Raw genomic sequence first — 20,808 nt, forward strand, 5'->3', positions numbered from 1 at the left:
AGTTTCTCAGCTGCACGGGTTTTTTTCTCACTTTCAATATAGTCCTTCAAATTATTGGATATTTCTGTCACTTTTTGAGTAACAATAGCACTCAATTCACCAGGCGTAGTTGGGACCTCCGTAGGATCAAAAATTGCGAATTTCGGCAATTTTATCTGGTTAGTCTCACATAACTGGATCAGTTTCAGCATATCTAACACATTATCGGCAATCTTTTGGCGAGCAACGTTGCGTCTCAAAGTATTGGAATAGTGCCAAAGTGTATCCTTAGCTTTTATAATCGTATCCTTGTCATAAAATCCCACTGCCTTTTCGCAAATTGCATCAGTCTTATTTGCTTGGAGCGCTCGCGATAAATAATTTAGCAAAACATTATGCACAAGTCTTTCTTTCTCATTCGACATTATGCTAATTAGAAAGTCCAGACACATTCAATAGGAAAAAATAACTGGTTACTTTTTGCAAGCGACAAGAGCTCATTAGCGACTGAAATATTATTGATACATGAAATGTAATTAAATACTTGAATTAAGGTCAGTGGATCACAATACTTTCAATCCGTATCGAGGTTTTTTCTTTTTGAAAGAAAAGAATAGTCCAAATTCTTAATTCTTCAGCGACACGGTAAAATATATCTGCACTCTCAATGTTATAATCAAACAGTTCGTGGTAACGAACTGTAGTAAGGAGCGACCCGGTTCAACAGTAAACGAAACTCTAAAAACGGAATTTTGATGCTAAAATATACATCAAAAGAATCAGATTTTCATGCTGATTTTAAATATATAAGTTTCATCAAATTTAGTCTTTGTCATCAAAAGTTACGAGCCTGAAAAAATTTGCTTTATTTAGAAAATAGGGGAAAACACCCCCTAAAAGTCACAGAATCACACCATCGCATTCGACGTATCAGAGAACCCTATAGCAAAATTTTCAAGCTCCTATCTACAAAAATGTGGAATTTCGTATTTTTTGCCAGAAGACAAATCACTGGTGCGTGTTTATTTGTTTGTTTGTTTTTTTTTCTTTTCCCCAGGGGTCATAGTATCGACCAAGTGGTCCCATAATGTCGCAAGAGGGCTCATTCTAACGGAAATGAAAGGTTCTAGTGCCCTTTTTAAGTGACCAAAAAAATTGGAGGGCACCTAGGCCCCCTGCCACGCTCTTTTTTCTGCAAAGTCAACAGATCAAAATTTTGAGATATCCATTTTGTTCCCATATTAACTATATCTTTGGGAATGACTTACTCCCCCACAGTCCCTGGGGGAGGGGCTGCAAGTTACAAACTTCGACCAGTGTTTACATATAATAATGGTTATTGGGAAGTGTACAGTCGTTTTTAGGGGATTTTTTTTGGTTTTGGGGGTGGGGTTGAGGGGAGGGGGCTATGTGAGAGGATCTTTCCTTGGAGAAATATGTCATGGGGGATCAGAAATTCAATGAAAAGGGCGCAGGATTTTCTAAAATTACTATAAAAAAACAATGAAGAAATAAACATGGAAAAGTTTTTTTCAAGTGAAAGTAAAGAGTAGCATTGAAACTTAAAACGAACAGAGATTATTACGCATATGAGGGGTTCTAAATATTCTTTAGCATAAAGAGCGAGGTATTTAGGAGGAGATAAATACCTCGCTCTTTATGCTATAGTATCTTTAGTAATTTCAACTATTTATTCTACGGCCTTTCTGATTCAGGGGTCATTCTTAAATAATTGGGACAAAAGTTACGATTTAGTGTAAAGAACGAAGTATTAACGAGGGTACAAACCCCCTCATATACATAATAAAAATTAAAGAATATAAAAGTTTGTTACATAAGTTAATTCTGAAGTTAAGTATATTTTTTACTAATAAAAAAAATTCGTTAAAGATTAAAATTTATAGTTGCCTTTTTATGTAACCGAAAAATTGCATGGCAACTAGGCCTCCTTTCCCATCCCTTATTTCTCAAAATAGTCTAATCAAAACTAAGAGAAAGCCATTTAGCCAAAAAAGGAATTAATATGCAAATTTCATTTTAATAATTTATGTGTGGAGAGCCATAATCAAACATGCATTAATTCAAAAACGTTCAGAAATTACATAAAAAAAAACTAGTTTTTTTTAGCGGAAAGTAAGGAGCGACATTAAAACTTAAAACGAACAGAAATTATTCCATATTTGAAATGGTTTGTCCCCTCCGCAATCCCTCGCTCTTTACGCTAAAGTTTGACTCTTTGCCACAATTCTGCTTTTTAAAACAATTAAAAGCTTTAGCGCAAAGAGCGCGGGATTGCGGAGGGGACAACCCATTTCATATACGGAGTAATTTCTATTTGTTTTAAGTTTTAATGTCGCTCCTTACTTTCAGTTAAAAAAACCTAGTTTTTTTTATGTAATATATTTCGAAGTTCATCCGGCTTAAAATTGAACTATTGTACACTGGTCAGATGCCAAATAAATACTCATATATATACATATAATATATACATATATATATATACATATATATATACATATACATATATATATATATATATATATAGCATATATATATAGCATATGTATATATATATATATATATATATATATATATATATATATATATATATACATATATATATATATATACATATATATATATATACATATATATACATATATCATATATATATATATATATATATATATATATATATATATATATATATATATATATATATATACATATATATACATATATATACATATATTATATATATATATATATATATATATATATATGTATATATATATATATATATATATATATATTTGAAATGGTTTATTTCAATTTATATTTGAAAGGGGCATTCCTATTTCAGTTTCATAGTTTGTTTCAAGGTTTTTATTTTGTCTTTTGGATTGTTACCTGTACTTTTTTATCATTTGCACTGAAGATGGTCAAGCAGATGTCTTGATCAAAACACTTGAACACTCCTCTTCTTTTTTTTGCTGGCTAACCCCCTCATATACGTCATAATTCCTGTTCGGTTTGTTTTAATGTTGCTCCTTACTTTTAGTTGAAAAACTATTTTTTTTTTAGTTTAATTTCTCATTATTTTTTAATAATGCTGGAAAATCCAGCTCCCCCTTCATAGAAATTCTCTTTTCCCATGAAAAATTCCTTCGTAGAAAGATCCTCCAACGTAACCCACTCAACCCAACCCCACTCCCCCTCCCACCAGAAAAAATCCCCCCTGAAAAATGTCTGTATACTTCCCAATAGCCAATACTATTTGTAAACAATGGGCAAAGTTCATAGCTTGCAGCCCTTCTCCCGGGGATTGTGGGGGACTAAGTCATCCTCAAAGACATAGTTATTAGATTTTTCGACAATGCTGGACAAAATGGCTATCTAAAAATTTTGATCTGGTGACTTTGTGAAAAAATGAGCATGGGAGGGTGCCTAGTTGCCCCCCCCCAATATTTTTCGAACGAACCCTCTCACGACATTCTAGGACCACTGGGTTGACACGATCACCCCTGCGAAAAAGAAAAAAACAACAAAAAATAAATTAACGGACATCCGTAATCTTTTTTCTGGCTAAAAAAAATACAAAATTCCACATTTTTGCAGATAGGAGCTTGAAACCTCTACAGTAAGGTTCTCTGATACGGTGAATCTGATGGTGCGATTTTCATTAAGATTATATGACTTTTAGGGGGTGTTTCGCTCTTTTTTGAGAATAAGGCAAATTATGATGGGTAAGACTAAACTTGATGAAACTTATATATTAAAATCAGCATAAAAATCCAATTCTTTTGAGGTATCTATTGGTATCGAAATTCTGTTTTTTTGAGTTTTTGGTTACTATTGAGCCAGGTAGCTTCTTACTTGCTGTTCTTTACCACGAACTTTTGAAATAATGTAATGGCTCTAAGGGATTTTGATTGCCATTCATGGTCAAAACATTTCTTTGCTCATGAATTAGAAACGGTGGCCAAGTCACCCTAAGAATCATTATATTCATGAGCCTCGGAAGAAACTCATTTTCCTTGGAGATGGTCAGTTGTCTTTGTTTCTCTGTTTTCTTTTTGTACAAACTTCCCGCTATGTTTACTTAAGACAAAATAGAAAAGCAACTTCAAGGCTGGTAACAAGTAAAAACAATCCACTAGGCTTCAGCTTACAAGCTAACTCACTCACTTCTTCGACTTCTTTGATAGATTGGTTAACTTGCTTATATAGTCCAACTTCCTCTGTCGTATGTCCTTTTCCACCCACTCTTTTTCATCTTTTTTGTTTTTTACCCTTCTCGTGTTTTCATGGCACTCTCTAGCAGAAAATTAACAAAGGCGATTTCCATGGAACAATTTAAAGCCACCGCTCTCTGTAAGCGATCGATGACCTCTTTAATCATCAATTGCTCGTTTGTGTTTGTCAGAGTCCTGTTGTTATTGCAATGATTGCTTAAGTCTATCTAGCTCTTTTTTTTCTAATAGAGATGTCAACTAGGTTTATCTCGCTTTCTTTCTCTTGTTCTTGAATGCTTCGTTCAGCAGCTTAGTCTTTTGCCTTGCTCTCCATACAGTCTTGGTGTCTTGATCAGGCCAACCTAGCCAAAGTCAACGACTCTTTGGGAATATGAAACCATTCGGGTTTGCCTCCATACATGCTCAATTCGTCAATCACACACAGCTTCGCATTCAGGACTCGTTCTGACAGGGGAGGTGCTGTCCGATAGAACAAGTCTTCCTGAAAAAAAATATCTCTACGTCAGTACTGCTGTGATAACGCAGCTTTTGAAATCCTTGACAAAAGCATCCATCATTGAGACGATTTGATGCCAATAATGGTCAACTTGTGATGGTGTTAATTATACTGAGTTCTGGGATTGCAGCAATATACACTTCCTTCTTACATCGTCAACACTTACTCCTACAGGGATTTTGTGAGCAAGCACATCATATCTGATAGATTTCTAGTTCTTTTCCTTTCCGTGGGATCCAGGCACCAAAGCGCTTTGAAAAGGCTATTAGAACAGATGGGTGACTTCTTGATCAGAAATGGGTCACTTCTTGATGCCTTTGCACCCTTCGATGGAACCATTATCTTTCTACCAAGGTGAGTTTTTGAGTATCTAATGCAAGCTCAATCTGTTCACATACAATGGCGTCCTGCAAATAGTTGTCCAAGTTCTCAAGCAGACTGGTAGAAATTTCACCAGCGGACATGATAATATTGGGTTTCAGAAGTCTCGCAAAAAAAGTAAGAAGTAAGTTTTTCAGATCGGCATGAAGAGTACGCACAAGGAGTCTGTTCACCAGAAACGCTGCTGTGAATTTCTTAAAGAATTCTTACGATGAATACACGAATTCAAGTTCTGCAAGCAAATCTTTCCTTTCTTAAGTGGCTTACAACCTTGTGGTACTTTGCTGATGAAGCAACATTCTTTAAATTTCCACGTTTCTTCGATGGCATGTAATGCAAAATATACTTCAAGAAGGGTGGCCACAGATCAATCGCTCGGCAAACAGCGGGAGCCAACGTCAGCCAACTTTTTGGGACGTGCTGAATGAAACTATTATATGAACGCCTTTCTTTTTCTGACATTCTAAAAAAACCTCACATCATGCAGCTCAACTAAGATAAAAATGTCTAAGATGACAACAGAGTCAGATGACTCCTCGTCAAATTCCAAGAGCCTTTTCATGAATCCGTTGTGAACAACATGCATGTTATACATTCTAATGCTCAAAAGCTCTTTTGAAGACTTTTCTTCTTTAATGCCGTCATTTGCGACCATACTTTTTTACTGGTATTAGGACCGTTACTATCTATCTTTATTAATCTTTCAAGAGATAAATTCTCGCTCCAGATGCATGACATCAACTTTTTTACCGTTTGTTACCAGTTGCATGCATACGTCAATAGATGGTGGCTCACAACATGATTTCTAACAAAGGACCAAAAGCGCACTCTAAGCTCTAGCTCTTTTTTCCTTCACTGTTTGTAGTTTGTCGTACGGAAGAACTAAGTAAGCTTCACTTATGTCCTTTATAAGATTCTGTTTACAGTGTGGATGAAGTGCATTAGTTATCATATACATGGTTTTCTTTGCACTCATCAACATCCAGGGCGGTAGCTTACCAGTGAATATGGCTTCAAAGACACAAATGATTCCGTCGCATGAAGCTGCAGACATAGAGGGACATATATTATAAATTCCATATATTGTAATGTCCCATAGAGGGATATTACAAGGACATGAGTACTGATATGATCTGCTTTGTATGCAACATCTTTGTCACAAAACATCTCAAGACTTATACTTCCATTGCTAGCTCATTCAATGATGCATGCTGATTCAAGGAGTCAAAAGTTGCAGCAGCTAATATTATTCCTGTATATTTCACAGTAAAAAGAAAACTCATCACCACCACTCTGACAACATTTGTTTATTTTTCTGCCACTCCTGTCTTCATTAGTTAACCGAGAGCGAAAAATTTGCAGTTGCCCATTCTCTACTCTAAACACACTTGGGAGACTTGAAAGACAAGACCTGAAGCACAGCAAGAAGACACTAAGATTTTTGCCATCAGGATATTCCACTTATGGCACTCTTCTCACTCAACCTTCTATTAGTTTACTAACTAGCCTCAGGGAAAGAATGTATAATTTTTACCATTCGAACATAAGTCAATTCGAAGAAAATCATACTGGTATGGGTCATTTTATGAAGCTACAGGACTAACGTTGAACGTCACCATAATACGACGATTCCATCCCACCCCTGTACAGGTTAGTGTTCTTCTCTGTCCTTGAACAGTACTACAACGTCACTCATGTATCACACCAACAATATAGACCAATTTTGTGCTGTTATAAGTTTCCTATATTTACAAAAGTTATTAGACAGTTTGGCCACAGACAAAGTTCCAACTGTTTTATTGCTTCTTTCTGAACTGTGACAGCACAATCAAGAGACCACTATAACCAGATTTGTGGAGAAGCTAAATTATCTATAGAGGGTCTTTCAAATATATCATGCTTCAGTTTTCAAATACACCATGCTCCCAGATAGGGACTTTTGGAGTTAAGGGACTTTCTGCATTAAAAAGGGAGGGAATGGACTGCCATCAAAGAAGGGAGGACTAAATTCAAGCCCTGAAGATATATATATATATATATATATATATATATATATATATATATATATATATATATATATATATATATATATATATATATATATATATATATATATATATATATATATATATATATATATATATATATATATATATATATATATATATATATATATATTGGACTTTATCTTTATCATGGCTAGTGAAAGACTAAATTAAAAAAGCCTAATATATAGAACAAACAAGAGCTAAGAGCTCATATGGCACTTGTGACGAGGTCGGAAGAGTCAAGAGCTCATATGGCATGAGCTCTAGCAAAATTCTAAGAATCAAAAGATTAATTTAAAAGGAAAATCAGATGCTTAATGACGGTCGGGATTTAAAATAAGAGCTCTGAGACATGAGGTCCTTCTAAATACCAAAATTCATTAAGATCCAATCACCCACTCGTAAGTTAAAAATACCTTATTTTTTCTAATTTTTCCTCTCCCTTCAGCCCCCCAGATGGTCGAATCGGGGAAAACGACTTTATCAAGTCAATTTGTGTAGGCTCCTGACATGCCTACCAATTTTCATCGTCCTAGCACGTCCAGAAGCACTGAACTCTCCAAAGCACTGAACCGCTCACTAACTCTCCCAAAGAGAGCGGATCCAGTCTGGTTACGTCAATCACGTATCTAAAACTTGTGCTTATTTTTCCCACCAAGTTTCATCCTGATCTCTCCACTCTAAGCGTTTTCAAAGATTTCCGGTTTCCTTCCCAACTCCCCCCAATGACACTGGATCCGGTCCAGTTTTAAAATAAGAGATTTGAGTTAAGATGTCCTTCTAAATATGAAATTTCATTAAGATCTGATCACTCCTTTGTAAGCTAAAAAAAACTCATTTTTTCTAATTTTTCAGAATTAACCCTCCCCCAAACTCCCCCAAAGAGAGCAGATCCGTTCCAGTTATGTCAATCACGTATCTAGGACTTGTGGTTATTTTTCCCAAGTTTCATCCCAATCCCTCCACTATAAGCGTTTTCCAAGATTTAAGGTTTCCCCCTCCAACTCCCCCCAATGTCACCGGATTCGGTTGGGATTTAAAATAAGAGCTCTGAGATACAATATCCTTCTATATATCAAATTTCATTAAGATCCGATCGCCTGTTCACAAGTTAAAAATACCTCAGGGAAACGACTATTTCTAATTTAATCTGGTCTGGTCCCTGATACGCTGGCCAAATTTCCTTGTCCTAGCTTATCTGGAAGTGCCTAAACTAGCAAACCAAGATCGACAGACAGACCGACAGAATTTGCGATCACTATATGTCACTTGGAAAATACCAAGTGCCATAAAAACAGGTATTGTGAGATCACCTCTGGGACCACATTTTTACAATAGAAAAAAAAACAAAGTAAAAAAAAAATTAAACACAATCAAAATAGATTCTTTAAACAAGCAATTGGAATAAAGATTATAAAGATTGGAATAAAGATTGGAATTAAGATTGGAATAAAGTTATAACCATAGATTTACCCCCTGAATAGATGCAAAATAATGTATAAAAGGCATTGCAATACACAAGCCATCAAACATCCCCCATGTACCTAACAACATTGTTGGCACCCAACAGTGGCATAATGCAGACCTAAATAACCAGTTTTGCCAGCTTCAAGCAACTTAGGCATCCTTTGCTTGTGGAAGAGTAAAATATTACTACAAGCATTCAAAAACACATGATGTCTGTAGTCAATTGCAGATTAGTACACCTAGTACCACAAACAATAGATTACAACCCTAGGTGAACAGAACATCTTGCATGCAAACAACACGTCATGATTGAGTTCCAATCCCCCCCCCCCTCAATACTTCATGAAAATTGCACCTTAGTACCTTTAGCCATAGTTGTAATAGTAGTGGTAGGAGTACTAGTTATAGGACTAGCAGTAGTATTAACGGTAATAGCACTAGTACTAGTAGCAGCAGTAGTATTACAACATTGTCATTTGGTCAGTTGAACATCTCCCTCATCAAGCTTGGGAAGTTTCAATGGAATACAATTAGTCATTGCTAAGATATTGCCAATATGCCCTTTTGTTAACCAGCATGTTCATCGTCTGTTCTAATTTAGTTCAACTTTCTTGTCAATACTTCCTGAGATTTTCATCTTAATAGTCCTAGCATTAGTAGGAGAGGCAATAGAACTAGCAGTATTAGTAGTAGCATCTACATATTGCCTTTTGGTCAATTGATTTTCCCTTTTAAGCAGTACCTGAAAGTTTCAACTTAATAGCCTAGTCAATTCCTGAAATAGACCCTTTTGACAATCTGCACTGTATATTTTGATTTAGTTAGGCTACAGAATTCTGACACCAATAGTTACATCAAAATAATTACATTTTAATGCTGAGTTTAAATATATAAGTTTTATCAAGTTTAGTCTTACCCATCAAAAGTTACAAGCCTGAGAAAATTTACCTTATTTTAGAAAATAGGGGGAAGCACCCCCCCTAGAAGTCATAAAATCCTAACAAAAATCACATCATCCGATTCAGCATATCAAAGAACCCTAGGTAGAAGTTTCAAACTCTTATCTACAAAAATGTAGAATTTTGTATTTTTTGCCAGAAGACAGATCACAGATGTGTGTTTATTAGTTTATCTGTTTTTTTTTGTGTTTTTCCCAGCGGTGATCGTATCAACCCAGTGGTCCTAGAATGTCGCAAGAGGGCTCATTCTGACGAAAATTAAAAATTATAGTACCCTTTTTAAGTGACCAAAAGAATTGGAGGGCACCTAGGCCCCCTCACATGCACATTTTCCCCCAAAGTCACCAGATCAAAATTTTGAGAGAGACATTCTGTTCATCTATGTCTAAAACCTCATAACTATGTCTTTGGGGACAACTTCATCCCCCACAGTCCCTGGGGGAGGGGCTGCAAGCTACAATCTTTGACCATTGTTTACATACAGTAATGGTTATTTTAAAGTGTGCAGACGTTTTCAGGGAATTTTTTTGCATTGGAGTGGGGGTGGGTTTGAGGGGGGGTATGTGGGAAGATCTTTTTATGGAGAAACTTATTATGAGGGAAGAAAATTTCCAAGAAGGGGGTGCAGGATTTTCTAGCATTATTTAAAAAAAAGACAATGAGAAAATAAATATTTTTTTTCAACTGGAAGTAATGAGCAGCATTAAAACCTAAAAGAAACAGAAAATATTATGTACATAAGGGAGTTTGTCTCCTCCACGATACCTTGCTCTTTACACTAAAGTATTTTTTTTTACTTACACTAAAGGGTCATTCTTAAAGAACTGGGACAAAATTCAAGCTCTAGTGTATTGACGAGGGGGTGAACCCCCTCATATATGTAATAAAAATACACAAATATAGAAGTTCATTACATAAGTTAATTCGTAATTTATGTATATTTATTACTAACAAAAACGTTTGTAAAAAAAAAATTTAGTGGCAGTTTTAAGCAACTAAAAATTGGAGGGTAACTATAAATTGGAGGCCTCCACCCCCACCCCTTTGTTTTTTCAAAATCCTCCAATCAAAACTATGAGAAAGCTATTTAGCAAAAAATTAATGTGCAAATTTTGTTTTAATTATTCATGTGCAGTGAGTCAAAATCAAAACATGCATTAATTCAAAAACTTTCAGAAATTAGATAACAAAAAAAACAATTTTTTTAACTGCAAGTAAGGAGCAACATTAAAACTTAAAACAAACAGAAATTTATGTTTGCTAAGTTTTAATTCCTTACTTGCAGTTAAAAAAAAAACTTTTTTTTGTTTAATCATAAATAAAATCAGACTAAAAAACTTCCAGACTCAGCATCTGTAGGTTCTTTGTTAATTTTTGGCACATGATGAAAGTGAAGCTGGGAAATCTTCAAACTATATTAGTCTGATAACTGAGGTTTTTGGTGATATAAAATTTTAAAAATCAGTTAGTAAATTATAAATCATGAAAGTACAAGTAAATGCTTACTTTTCTAGTAACTGATAGATCTACCCTAGATTTACTGGCAAAGTAGCAACATCGAAACATCAAGAAACGGAAAATGTGTGACAGGTAGCCTACATAATTTGTTCTATATGTTTGCACATTAGGGGGGTAAGGTGGTTATAAAGTAAAGAAAAGTACTCTCAGGAATGAAATAAGTAAGTATTTTATAATTTTTGAAGTTATCTTCAAATCTTATACAAAATTCTATCTGAGGAGGAGTAATTCTAAACTAGGGCCCTTGAATGAAAAAAAAAATTAAGAGAAAAAAAAACACTGTTATAAGTCTAGTAGCCTATTAGGGCAGATAAGAAGGAAACCCTACCAAGAAGTTCCCACTTCCCTGAAGTCTTTCCATACAACATCCTCCCACCCAATTTGGGGACAATCTGCTTTTTGTTTGGCCCTAAAGAGCTGGCCAACAAGGATAATCTGTTAACCATCATCTGGAGAACATTTCCAAACCATCTCATCTTTTCCCTCATTATAGTCCTAGACAACAGAATTGAACCATATTTTGCAAGCAATTTCTCTAGAAAACATGAAGAAACATCTTGCTGTATTTTTGAAGCATCTATGATTCAAAAATATAATTGTTCATATAATTGACCTATGAATAAAGTGAACAAACCACTCATTGCCTTTTTTTGCTCTTACTGAATATAATCATTGTTTTTCTTGCAGATTCAATTTGAAGCCCTTTTAGGACCCTTGAATCTTTCTACAGCCTTGTTTTCAAACCGTTTATGGAACCAAACTGCAAGTAAGGAGTGATACAGCTCAATAGTAACCAAAACTCTAAAAAATAGAATTTTGATATTAATACATATATATTAGAAGAATTGGCTTTTATGTTGATTCCAAATGTATGTAAATCATTAGGTTTAGTGTTACCCATCAAAAGTTACAAGCCTGAGGAAATATGTCTGATTTTTGAAAAAGAGGGGAATACCTAAAATTCAAGTGTATTATATGGGAAGAATTTTCCACGAAGGGGTATTTTCATCATGACTTTAAAAAGAATGAGATATAAAAGTCTTTTACAAGCGAAAGTGGGCTATGAAAAAATTTCACCCATAAATTTTCTGGGGATAATTTCAGCTAGAATAGACATGTCTGGGGGAGTTTTCCTGGTGGGGAGGGGTGTATTTTATGTGGGATGAAATTTACATGAAGGGATTTACAATGAGGGTAAGGGATTTTTTTGAAGAGGAAGACAGATTTCCCAGCATTATAATCAACAAGATCAGAAATGAAATTAAAAAACTGGTTTCTTCAACTGAAAGTGAAGAGCAACATCAAAACTTAAAATGAACAGAAATTATTATATATGTAAGGAGGGTTATCCCTCCTCCATAGCTTGCTCTTTATGCTACTTAATGTAATTGTTATTAAATCATTTTATTTTCTCTGATTTTTGAAGTAGGAAAATGGCTCTAGAATTTGCAGTAATGATGCTTTCTGAAACTACCTGATAGGAGTGTAATTATTTAAACAACAACTATTATCAACAACTATTTTGACAAAATTTGTGTGAATTATAAAACTTTTACAAAACAGATTTAAAATGAAATTATAGTTATTATTATCAACTATGTTATCAACAACAACAGTATATCATTATCTTTTTTGTTTATTAGTCTTACAGCACTCTCAAATATTTATGATTTTAGCTATTAACATCATTATTCTGCAAACCTTTTTAGTGGAGCCAATAAACCTTTTTTTATGCCCCTAACTGATATTACACAGCCTTAATCAGTGAACTTTACAAAGAAAATTTCACACAGGGGGGGGGGAATAATATTCAAATTTTGTTTGCAGTGTTTTAACTAAACAAAGGAGCAACATTAAAACTTAGAATGAACAGAAATTTTTCTGTATATGAAAGGGACTGTCCATTGCTCACCTCCCCACTCTTCATGCTAAAGTATGAGTTTTTGCCTAAACTCTACTTTTTAAAGTAATTGAAAACTTTAGCATAAAGCACAGGGCATTGAGAAGGGGACAGCTCTTTTCATATAAGGAAAATTTCATAATTTCTGTTTCTTTGAAGTTTTAATGTTGCTCCTTACTTCTAGGTAAAAAACCTGTTTCTTTTACCTAAATGAATATAACAAGAGCTAAGAGCTCATATGGCACTTTTGACAAGGCAAGAAGAGCTAAGAGCCAAGAGATCATATAGTATGAGCTCTAACAAAATTCTATGAATCAATAGATTGATTTAAAAAGGAAAATAAGAGGCTTAATGCCAGTCAGGATTTAAAATAAGAGCTCTGAGTCACGATGTCCTTCTAAATATCAAAATTCATTAAGATCCGATCACCCACTTGTAAGTTATAAATACCTAATTTTTTCTCTCCCTTTAGCCCCCCAGATGTTTGAATCTGGGAAAATGACTTTATCAAGTCAAATTGTGCAGCCCCCTGACACGCCTACCAATTTTCATTGTCCTAGCACGCCCAGAAGCACCAAACTCGACAAATAACTGAACCCCTCCCCCAAAGAGAGCAAATCCAGTATGATTCTGTCAATCACGTATCAAGGACATTTGACCAACTCCCCCCAATGTCAAAAGATCTGGTTGGGATTTGAAATAAGAGCTCTGAGACATGAGTTCCTTCCAAAAATCAAATTTCATTAAGATCCTATCATCTATTTGTAAGATAAAGTACCCCAGTTTTCACGTTTTCCAAAGATTCTGGTTTCCCCCTCCAACTCCCCCCAATGTCACAGGATCTGGTCGGAATTTAAAATTAGAACTTTAAAGCACAAGATCCTTCTAAATATCAAATTTCATTAAGATCTGGTCACCCTTTCATAAGTTACAAATACCTCAATTTTCAAAATTACCCCCCCCCCCCCCAATTCCACCAAAGAGAGCAGATCCGGTCTGGTTATGTCAGTCATGTATCTTAGACAGGTTTCTATTCTTTCCATCCAGTTTCATCCTGATCTCACTGCTTTAAGTATTTTCTAAGATTTCCAGTCCCCCAACTGCCCCCCCCCCCAAATTACACTTGATCCAGTTGAGATTTAAAATAAGAGATCTGAGTTACAAGGTCCTTCTAAATATGAAGTTTCATGAAGATCTGGTCACTCCTTAGTAAGTTAAAAATATGTCATATTTTCATTACCCCCCCCCCCCAATAGAGTGGATCCATTGCAATTATGTAAATCACATATGTAAGACTTCTGTTTATTTTCCCCACCAAGTTTCATCCAGATCCCTGCAATCTAAGTGTTTTCCATGATTTTAGGTTCCCCACCCCAAACTTCCCCCAATGTCACCAGATCCAGTCAGGATTTAAAATAATTGCTTTGAGACACAGTATCCTTCTAAATATCAAATTTCATTGAGATCTGATCACCTATTTGTAAGTTAAAAATACCTTATTTTTTCTAATTTTTCAGAATTAACCCCTCCCCCAACTATCCCAAAGAGAGCGGATCTGTTCCATTTATGTCAATCATGTATCCAGGACTTGTGCTTATTTTTCCCACCAAGTTTCATCCCAATCCCTCCACTCTAAGTGTTTTCCAAGTTTTAGGTTTCCCCCTCCCAACTCCCCCCCAATGTCACCAGATCCAGTCGGGTTTAAAATAAGAGCTCTGAGACACAATATCCTTCTAAATATCAAATTTCATTGAGATCTGATCACTTGTTGATAAGTTAAAAATACCTCATTTTTTCTAATTTTTTAGAAATAAACCACCCCCCCCCCCAACTACCCCAAAGAGAGCGGATCCGTTCCGTTTATGTCAATCATGTATCTAGGACTTGTGTTTATTTTTCCCACCAAGTTTCATCCTGATCCCTGCAATCTAAGTGTTTTCCAAGTTTTAGGTTTCCCCCTCCCAACTCCCCCCCAATGTCACCAGATCTGGTCAATCTTTAAAATAAGAGCTCTAAGAAATGATATCCTTCTAAACATCAAATTTCATTGAGATCTGATCACCTGTTCATAAGTTAAAAATACCTAATTTTTCAGAATTACCCCCCCCCCCCAACTACCCCAAAGAGAGCAGATCCGTTTTGATTATGTCAATCATGTATCTGGGACTTGTGCTTATTTTTCCCATCAAGTTTCATCCTGATCTCTCCACTCTAAGTGTATCCAGTCAGGATTTAAAATAAGAGCTCTGAGACACAATATCATTCCAAACATCAAATTTCATTAAGATCCCATCACCTGCTCATAAGTTAAAAATACTTCATTTTTTCTATTTTTTACAAATTAACTGGCCCCCCACTCCCCCACAGATGGTCAAATTGGGAAAACGACTATTTCTAATTTAAGCTGGTCATGTCCCTGATACGCCAGCCAAATTTCATTGTCCTAGCTTACCTGGAAGTGTCTAAAGTAGCAAAACCAGGACCAACAGACTGACAGACATACCAACAGAATGACCCAAAAATTGTTCTGGTAATACCAACATTGACCGAGGTAAGTACTTCGAAATACCTTCCATGGACATACTTTAGCCTTTATGCCATTCCGTGAAAGTTTCATTTTCCTAACCTAACCCCTTTCCAAGGTAACCAAAAGTAGAGTTTTAACCACAGGCTCTACTAATAAAAAAAAAATACTTACACAAGGATGTAGTACCAACAAGAAGCAGAAGGACGAAATTCTTCAGTCTAATAATACCAGGCATGATGCTTTCACTTTTAAATTGTTTCACCCTGTTTTTAATTAAAATTTGTTGCTGGAACTAGGGCCAGAATCGCCGATGCATTAAAAAGGCGAATTAATAGCAGAAGTCTGAAAAAAAAACACCTGAAAAGAAGTCTTAAGTAGAAACGGAATAAGGGAATTGAGAAGGAAACACTTAAATGAAGGTATAGAGATTAAGGTTTTTGTTAGTTTAAAGAGATGAGGTGATTTTACAATCAGGGAAAAAAAAGATATGAATTTAAGCTATTATGCTTTGCAACTGAATGAATTTATGCATTAAGGAGAATGGGTACCAGCAAAGGGGCCTTGGTGCCCCTTGTAAATTAGTAATATATAAGGAAACCAAAGGAAAGAGAGCAGATTAGGGGAAAACTATGAACAGAAAGTGTGTTGAACAACCTCATTATTGGCTGCCAGCCAATCGATTTTGACCCTTAATATTTTTTTCTATGTGATCTGGTAGGAGTAAAAAAAAAAATCTAAATCTTAATGGTAATGAAAGGACGGTGAATAACGATCCTTGTCAATAACGACACTGTAAGATGCAAGGATGGGCCGCGAGACTTTAGGCCCCCTCCAAGATTTTTCTGCCTCCCTCATTCGCATTCCGTTCTTTTTTCTCTTTTTATTCTTTTTTTAAGTATACTTGTCAATTCGACCAATTTTTTGCAGATGATTTACCCAATTAACAACAATAAGCAAAACTTTCTTATGAATGTAAAAAGCAAAGTTTAAACTTAAAACGAACAAAATTATTTATCTTCAGCTGGTTCAGTATATATCTGCGAAATTGGCATACAAATCTTCAATTGCCGATTAAATTTTTCTACGAAAATGGAACTCTCCTCTATTTTATGAAAATGGAAACAACTGTTGAAGATAAAAGAGGTATTTTCAATACGTTTCATAGATGTGGTTTGTCTATTCACAATGACATATTAAAAAGTAGCCTTGTAGCTAAAATTTCAAAATGGATGAAAATATAAAATCTGGACACGAGCATAGAATGGATAAGAGACGAAAACTGATGGCTGAATGCGCAAGAGGGTTGAAAGATATTTCCAGATATTTTGGTAAAATATCCGAAAATACCCAGAAAACGAAAGGTAAGTTTTGACTAATAATAAACCCACTCCACCTTCAAAAACGCCTTAATTCAGCTTTGTAACTAATTAATTTAGGCCAGGAACAGATACATGAGGTTGGAGGGACGATCCTTCTCCTTATCGCAACGTTCTAGGCTCATTGGGTCGATATAGTCATCCCTAGAAAAAAATGTATACGCTTCCGTGGTCTTTCTTCTGGAAAAAAAACTACAAAATTCCACATTTTCGAAGATATGAGCTTTAAACCCCGAGAAAAGAGTTCCTTGATACGCTGAATCTGACGGTGAGGTTTTCTATAAAATTATGTGAATTCAAGGGTGTCTTTCCCCTTTTTCAAAAATAGGACTAGTTTTCTCAACCTCGTAGCTTTTGATGGGCATGACTAAGCTGAGCGAAAGTTATATACTTGGAATCAGCATAATAAGTCACTTCCTTTAATGCGTCTATTAGTATCGAAATTCTCTTTTTTAGAGTTTCGGTTACTATTGACCCGAGTCGCTCCTTATTTACAGATTGTTACCGCGAACTGTTTGATTACCCATCAAAATCTAAACGGAGATCATTGAAATATTGATCGTTTTTTCTACTTCACCAAAAGTATTGTATTCACAAAACTTGCTACGTTTCATGAAAGTACAGTTTCAGGAAATGTGATTAAGCAGTTCTGAATTGGGTGGCTATTTCTCATTTCTTTTCAACTTCAGGGAGAATTTGGTTACTAACAGGTTGTGGTCTGATCCAAAGTCCGCGCCTCTATATGATCTTACATCTTGTATACTGGAGCGGAACTTCCGGCTGATTAGACAGTGGTCGATCTGGTTCCTAACTGCACCACCAGAGGAGGTCCATGAATACTTGTGGACGCCTTTATGAGGAAAGAGGCTGCCTCCTATCACCAGATCATTGGCCATCGCAAAGTCGATCAGCATCGTTCTATTCTCGTTACGCACGCCCATGCCGTGACTACCGAGTGCCTGTGGGCAGTAGAACTCGTCGTTGCCAACGATGGCGTTTAAGTCGCCGAGAACGCACTTGATGTCATGCTTTGGAATATTATTGGCCACTGCCTGTAGAGTGTGGTAGAATTCTTCTTTGGTCTCGACTTCTGCGACGTTAGTGGGGGCATAGCAGACTACTACAGAACGTTTTGCTTGTCGTCCGGTGAAACGCGCTGCGAGAATTCATGGCGATACGGGAGTCCATTTCAAGAGAGATCTTGAGGTTTCTCTCGTCATGATGAGTGCAACTCTTTGTTCATGTCTGATTTCGACGCGGCTGTAGAGGATCGTAGAATGGTCGTCAAGTTGTTTTTCTCCGGAGCCAGTCCATCTTACTTCGGACAGTGCCAGGACGTCTAAATGGTATCCGCGCATTTCCTGGAGTACTTGTTCGGTCTTCGATAGTTGGGATATCGTGCGAACATTCCAAAAACCAAATTTTAGGTTATTATTTGCTTTTAAAAATCGTGTCCGGGGGCATGCTTTTGTCGTCGTCGGTAGGGGTTTAGATCTAAGGCTGTTCTTTAACGTTTCTGTTTCAGGAGAATGTTTCCCTAGGGGATTACTCCTCTGGTTCCCGGGGACGGATTGCAAGTCCGTTGCCCGACCCTCCTCCTTTGTCCAGGCTTGGGACTGGCTGCTGAGAGGCACGAATTATGCGCGCCCAACAGGCGGAGTTCAAATTATTTATTTGACCTTATTATTTATTTGAAATATTATTGCTTGAATAAATAAAAATATTTATTAGACCTTTTTATTTATTTGAACAAAGTTACAATTTTGTAATTTGACCAGTGTTAAGGTAGTCTAAAAAAGACAAGAGGAGCCTTTTACACTCCAAACCCACGAAAGTTTCAACTTAGTATCTTTGGCCTTCAGCCATTCCTGATGTGCTCTTTTGACAATGGGTTGCACTTAGTGTTTTGATGTTCCTCAACATCTTCTTCTGGATCCCCTGAAAGTGGTCACAAGTAAATTTAGTAGCACTTGCAAACAGTCGCAGTCGCTTTTGCAAGTTGTCACAGTCGAAAATAGTCAAAGTCGAAGTCGCAACCAGTCACATTTCCAGCAACAGTAGTAGCAGTAACAGTGGCCCTGGATGTTTAAAATTGATACCATCACCTGTACCTAAGATATTGCAGATACACAATTTTGATAACTTGGACGCAGAAAGTTGCTTTTGATTTAACTCAACAATTTTGATAACTTGGACGCAGAAAGTTGCTTTTGATTTAACTCAACATACCCCTCAACATTCCCCAAAATTTTGCTTCAATACCCTTAACCTTTTTAGACACACCCCGGAACAAACACACCCCCTTTCCCAATACTAAGTCCTGAATATAAAAACTGGACAAATCGCGCAATTTACATGCCTCGCCTTGCGAGCAGTGGGGGCGTGGCATTCCTGGAGGTATAGCTATAAGACGTTGTGACTATTTTGACTGAAATAAATTTTTTAAGATTTCTACTATTCTTAAGGGGGGGGCATCTAAAAGGGCAGGAGGGGATCTGGTTACCTTCGCTTACTTTTTCGGCATTCCTCTCAACATGACTTTCAACTTAATACCCTTAGTTGTTCCTTAGATGTTCTGGTTGTGCCCTTTTTATAACCTTTCTGAACGTAGTGTGTTTTAATTTTGTTTGAAACCCCCCTCAACATTTTCTAATAGTTTTACCGTAATAGCCGTAGCATTTTTGGTGACTGGGATCAAACATGCCTCCTTTTCCCAAAAACCTTTACAAAATGTTCCTTATCAAGATTATATAACGCACATAGGAAAAAAATGTTTTTTTTTTTTTAGCTGGATCCGGGTTGCAGCGGTAGCTAGCAATCCAGTAAAAGACAATCAAGTCCAATAATAGCCCATAACTCCTAAAAATAGAGTAAAATCAAAACGAGAAGTACACTATCAGAACTGTCTTGTCCGAAACCCCTATACAGGAAACTTAGAGTCCCTTGGCTTGAACAACAAGGGAAATATATTGGCTTGAAATAAAAAAAAAGTGGCTACAACCACGATATTCTGCATATGCGACATTTTTTTCCTTTCTTTTTCTCCTCAGATAGCTTGTCACCGAAACATCCTAGAGAGTTGTTTATTGGCTCATTTTAATGGAAATTGATGTGGTTAAAAATCTTTTGTAATTAAAAAAATAATTTTTAAATTAAAATAAATTTTTTGACTTAAAAACTGCATTTTTTGCTATAACGCTATAGTTCTATAACCCTGATGTTATTACACACCTACGTGCTTTTGTAGTTATTTTTACAAAGAGCTTTTACCATTATAAGAAGCTTGTGGACATGGTTATGTAAAATGCAGTAATTTTTTAGGGGTTTTAACAAAGTCAGATTTGTCTACTGAAGCTAGAATAATTCCTTAAATTTTTTTAATAAAATGATTTTATTTAACTACAATCTGCTAAAATATTTATGGCATGTGAGCAATAATTTTAATTTTTTAATTCAAACCAGAAAAATACATGAAGATTTTAAGATTAGTTTGGAATTCCTTTTACTTCAATTGACTCGATACGCCATTCATCATCTTGTATACGAAGATGGGGTTCTTTGTCGAATAATTTATCTTACTTTAAATATTGTGTTTTTTGTTTATCACAAAAGCACGTAGATGCAGGAATTGCCTTTAAACTTACCCCTTAAACAGCTCTCTATGATGTTTCAGTGCCCCACTATCAGTGGAAGAAAAAAAGAAAAAAATAACACACATGAGTGGTACACAGGCAAAAAAGTAATTTTCCTTGTTATTTAAGTCATGGGATTATAAGTTTCCTGTATAGCGTTTTTGTCCAATCTGACCCCATTTCTGAGGGGTTTCGGGCTGTTCTTCAAACTCCCTTAAACTTGTTCCAAAATAATATTTCACTATCAAAACTAATTAAGATAATTGTTA

General features: G+C 35.8%; 1 protein-coding gene across 1 annotated transcript in view; it reads right to left on the reverse strand.

Annotated features, from left to right (window-relative positions):
* Positions 1-15,867, reverse strand: part of LOC136040292 (UDP-glucuronic acid decarboxylase 1-like) — a 55,667-nt gene extending 39,800 nt beyond the window's left edge. The window contains exon 1 of the mRNA XM_065724537.1: positions 15,703-15,867. Within this exon, the coding sequence (XP_065580609.1) occupies positions 15,703-15,766 (64 nt within the window). The 5' untranslated portion in view covers positions 15,767-15,867. The remainder of the gene's footprint in view (positions 1-15,702) is intronic.
* Between the last annotated feature and the right edge of the window lie 4,941 nt (positions 15,868-20,808).

The sequence above is a fragment of the Artemia franciscana genome, chromosome 20 (genome assembly GCF_032884065.1).
Source record: "Artemia franciscana chromosome 20, ASM3288406v1, whole genome shotgun sequence".
Classification (NCBI taxonomy): domain Eukaryota; kingdom Metazoa; phylum Arthropoda; class Branchiopoda; order Anostraca; family Artemiidae; genus Artemia; species Artemia franciscana.